Source organism: Lactuca sativa, chromosome 7 (assembly GCF_002870075.4).
Source record: "Lactuca sativa cultivar Salinas chromosome 7, Lsat_Salinas_v11, whole genome shotgun sequence".
Lineage (NCBI taxonomy): Eukaryota > Viridiplantae > Streptophyta > Magnoliopsida > Asterales > Asteraceae > Lactuca > Lactuca sativa.
In genome coordinates, this window is record NC_056629.2 from 192,778,039 (window position 1) to 192,782,945 (window position 4,907).

General features: G+C 34.2%; 1 protein-coding gene across 1 annotated transcript; it reads left to right on the forward strand.

Annotated features, from left to right (window-relative positions):
• The first annotated feature begins 431 nt into the window (after window positions 1-431).
• Window positions 432-4,449, forward strand: LOC111901051 (G-type lectin S-receptor-like serine/threonine-protein kinase At4g27290). The gene is made up of 7 exons (XM_023896922.3): window positions 432-1,762; window positions 1,852-1,971; window positions 2,657-2,814; window positions 3,129-3,336; window positions 3,428-3,665; window positions 3,755-3,905; window positions 3,986-4,449. The coding sequence occupies exons 1-7, from the start codon at window positions 493-495 to the stop codon at window positions 4,292-4,294; spliced, it is 2,454 nt and encodes an 817-aa protein (XP_023752690.1). The 5' UTR covers window positions 432-492; the 3' UTR covers window positions 4,295-4,449.
• The last annotated feature ends 458 nt before the right edge of the window (window positions 4,450-4,907 follow it).

A 4,907-nucleotide genomic window follows, 5' to 3' on the forward strand; every position in this document is an offset into this window, starting at 1 on the left:
AAAAAAACCAAATATTTAAGTGTTGCATATCAACTAATACTCAACTCCATTAGCATTTTAACAAGGTTTATAGCATTTAATCATAATCACCCATTCTCCATTAAACACATATTAAATCATAATCAAACACGTTATTCAATTCCTATTCTCAATTTTGTATATCACAACTCAGCCATGTTCCATTATCGTTTTATTGTCGTAACTTAAAAATTGTATAACCTATGGAGTCTAATTCAAGTTAAAACCAGTTGGCTAGGGTTGTCTTTGCCTCCAAAACCAGAAGATCCGAGGATGTTTAAAAGTCTATTTTGGCCCCATATGCAAACTCTCCTTCAAATAAAAACGCAAAAGCTAATTTTAAAAATGAACTTAGTCACGAGGGGTATTTATGGTAATCCAAATCCTATAAAGTCAACTATTTAAACTACAAAACCAAGTATTTGTAATTGTCAAAAAAACGAATCATCATCATTTCATCACCCATCTATCAATATGGCAGCCTTTTCTTTCTTCCTGTTTATCGCCACCGTTTCAACTCTCTTCGCCACCTCATCATCAAGCACCATCACTGTCAACCGCAACCTCACCGACGGCCAAACCATCATCTCCGACGAGGAAACCTTCAGAATGGGATTTTTTAGTCCCACAAACACTTCAACAAATCGATATTTCGGAATATGGTACAACAAAATAAGCGTCACGACAGTCGTATGGGTAGCCAATCGAGAAACCCCACTCAACGACACCTCCGGCGTATTGTTTCTCAGCGATAACGGAACTCTCACACTCCTTAATCGCACAAAAAACGTAATCTGGTCGTCAAACTCGTCGGAAACCGGAAATAATCCGGTAGCAAAACTTCTCGACACCGGAAACCTTATGATAAGAAACTCCGGCGATACAAATCCGGATAGTTACATATGGCAAAGCTTCGATTATCCCGGAAATACCTTTCTTCCAAGTATGAAATTCGGGATTGATTTTGTAAGAGGAATAAACAAGAACCTCGTAGCATGGAAAACCGAAACCGATCCTTCAGCAGGTGAATACACAAACGGGTTCGATCCCGAAGGGTACCCGCAGATTCTTCTAAGAGCAGGTTCAGAAGTGAGATTCAATTCTGGTCCATGGAACGGATTACGATTCAGCGGGATGCCAAATTTGCAACAGAATGATATCTACACATTCGGATTCGAGCTGAATTCAAGGGAACTTTATTACAAATACGAGCTTGTCAACAACTTCACAATTTCCCGAATGATTTTGAATCCAAGTGGTGCGATTCAGCGACTCATATGGATCGAAAGAAGGCAAGTATGGGATCTTTATTTGACTGCACAAATGGATAATTGTGATCGATATGGATTGTGTGGTCCTTATGGTGTTTGCAACATTCGTGAGAATCAAGCTTGTGGGTGTATGCGAGGGTTTGTTCCGAGGTTCCCGGATGAATGGCAAAGAGCAGATTGGTCAAATGGGTGTGTGAGGAAAGCTGAGCTGGGCTGTGCCGACGGCGGCGATGGGTTTGTGAAGATGACCGGAGTGAAGTTGCCGGACACGAGAAAAACTCGGTATAATGTGAGTATGAATCTTGAAGAATGTGAGAGGATTTGTTTGAGGGATTGTAATTGCACAGCGTATTCGAGTATCGATGTTAGAACAGGAAGTGGGTGTTTGATTTGGTTTGATAAGTTGATGGATATTAGGGTTTATGGTGAAAATGGGCAAGATGTTTTTGTGAGAATGGCTGCTTCGGAATTACGTAAGATTGGAATTTGGAATTTGATTTTTTTTTATTGGTTTAGTTTTAATATTTTTTTTATTGAAATTTTAAATTTCATTATGTGACAGATAGGAATGCTGAAGCGAAGAGGAAAGTTAGGATTATAGTGATTCCGGTGCTCGTGGGATTTGCTGTGATACTCGGATTTTGCCTGTTTGTTTTCTACAAGAGGAGGCAGAAGAAGAAAGGTAATTCCTTTAGAGGTTTACTATAAACTTCTATTTTTTATAATTAAATTAAATTTTTTTGTTTTATAAAAGTATAAATATAAAAGGGTAGAAAAATGTAAATATAATAATTAAATATATTGAGAAAAGATTTTTGTAATAGTAGAGATGTGTTGAAGTTTAATAATCAATCCATTATGGAATGCTTAGAGTGTATGGTTAAAAATAGATGAAAATTTGATAATAATAATAAAAATCATTATTGTTTATGTTTTTTATATGGTGGTGGAATTTTTCATAATGCTCTCTATCTAACGTCTATCATGTTGGATTTAGGGTCATTTTGTCCATCTTATATATTAAACCCCATTTTATTGATTATATTGTGGTACACAATTTTCACAATGGAAGATTATTTTATAACAATTGAACAAAAAATAAACATTAGTGGTCAAACCTTTTAAAAAATAGAGGTGCCTAGGTGGAACAAAACTGAAAATTAGTTACTACTATTTAATGAAATCATTTCAAATTTGTTGACACGTCTCAAATCTATAGTCAAACTTGCAAACAAGTTATATTTTATCATTTTTTTTCACAAATGAAACAAAAATAAAACTTGGTAACTATTTAATGACATTAACCCTATTCAAAACCTTTAACTTTTTCTTTTCTCGGTAAAAATTATAATAATTTATCTCCACAGGAATAACTAATCTTGTTCGTGAAATCAACTTTGCTATTGATAACGAGAGGGAAGATTGGGAATTGCCGGTGTTTGGATTCAACACAATAGCCAATGCAACAAACAACTTTTCAGATGAGTGTAAGCTCGGAGAAGGTGGTTATGGGCCTGTCTACAAGGTTTGTTTCTTTTCTAAACTGAATAAACTGTCTGAATCTGAAATAGACTAAATGACAATTTTACTTCTTATATTCAATTTTTTTTAACAATATTCATCATTTTTAACGTCGAAGTAGTTTGGAGGGGAAAAAAAGAGAGAAATAGGTAAACGGTTAATGTCTACATATTAAGTGCTTAACTTATTAAGCCCATTTAGTTAAAAGAAACAACTCCTTACTCGTTAAGAAACTCTACCAAATCCACAGTTTATAAATGATTTGATTTCTACAAAATCTCTTTAGAATTACTATATAAAAATTATCATGATTTACAGGGAACATTGGAAGGGATAGAAATTGCTGTAAAGAGACACTCAAGAAAATCAAAACAAGGACTAGACGAGTTTCAGAATGAAGTTAAATGTATTGCTAAACTTCAACACCGAAACCTTGTGAGGCTTTTAGGATGTTGCATTGAAGAAGATGAAAGGATGTTGATCTATGAATACATGCCCAATAAAAGCTTGAACTCTTTTATTTTTGGTGTGTTTCTCTTTAATCCTCACCACTATTCTTAACATTATCTATTAACGTCACTATATAAATATTAATATGGCTGATAATATTTGAACAGATGAAAGAAAAAGAAAGACACTTGATTGGTCAAAACGCTACACTATTATAACTGGAATTGCAAGGGGTCTTCTGTATCTTCATCAAGATTCTAGATTAAGAATCATTCATAGGGATTTAAAAGCTAGCAACATATTGTTAGATAAAGATATGAATCCAAGAATTTCAGACTTTGGTTTGGCAAGAAGTATGGAAGGAAGTAAAACAGAAGCAAATACAAGAAGAGTAATGGGAACATAGTAAGAACTTATATAAACCGATAAACCTTTAATCTTTAATTACACATAATAAAAAACTAATTGATTTTTGTACATTTTATTTCTTTTAGTGGCTACATGGCACCAGAGTACACCATTGATGGGATTTACTCCACTAAATCTGATGTCTTCAGCTTTGGTGTATTGGTGTTAGAGATAATAAACGGAAAGAAAAATAGAGGATTTCGTCATGCAAATCATGATCTTAATCTTTTAGGACACGTAAGTTTCAAATTTCAACACGTAAAAGTCTTTAAATATTTCAATTTTTTTTATGTATTAACATGACATATGTTGGTCAGGCATGGAGGCTGTATAAAAATGGGAAGCAATTGGAACTGATGGATGACACTATTAAGGGTTCATATGTGCAAACACAAGTGAACAGAGCAATTCATATTGGTTTACTATGTGTTCAAAAGTATCCTGAAGATAGACCAGATATGCCTTTGGTGGTTGTTATGTTAGGTAGTCAAATTCCGTTACCTGAACCTAAACAACCGGGTTTTTATACAGAAAGAAGAAGACCACAAGAAGCAGATTGTTCATCTAGTAATCCTGAATGGAGTTCATCAAATCACTTATCTGTTACGTATCTTCAACCTAGATAGAAATTGGTATAAGTGATTTCTATGTATATCTATCTAAGTTTTACACAAACAAGCTACGCAATTAGACTTGTTACAATTGTTTTAAAATAATATTTGTAAAGAACAGCTAGAAATTCCATCGACGATGAGTGTATATAAGATGATGCTTCTGTTCATTGAAATTCATTGGCAAAACAGGTGGTGGTTTAGAGATTAACACAAATTCAGAGTTCGGAAGATAGCCAATTTCCAATGTTCTTACATATCCGCAGTTAATGATACCTGATCTCGTGACAAAATGTTGTCATGAATTCATGATCTCAAGTAAGACCATGAATAATAGGTAAAAGTTTACTGAATTTGAGAGGGTTTCCATGTGATTGCAAAGCAATGCCGTAAGACTAGAGGGAATGGTGTTGTGTAGTGAAATTCTCTTGTTAAAGTAAGAATCATGAGTTTTGAGAAAGTAGTGGGATGATATGGGAAAGGTTATGGTTGCACAATAAAAAAAAATCATGGCTTGTTGAAAGTAAGTGGTTAATTGTGAAAAGGTGGTGTGAGGTACACTTATTAATAGCACGACAAAACTTATTTTCTATTTCTAACGATGGACAAGGTACAAAGAGATGAGGTG

Coding starts and splice junctions, on each gene's coding strand:
- LOC111901051 (XM_023896922.3), top strand. CDS start 493: ATGGCAGCCTTTTCTTTCTTCCTGTTTATCGCCACCGTTTCAACTCTC. Junction 1,763..1,851: donor AATGGCTGCTTCGGAATTAC/GTAAGATTGGAA, acceptor ATTATGTGACAG/ATAGGAATGCTGAAGCGAAG. Junction 1,972..2,656: donor GAGGAGGCAGAAGAAGAAAG/GTAATTCCTTTA, acceptor TTATCTCCACAG/GAATAACTAATCTTGTTCGT.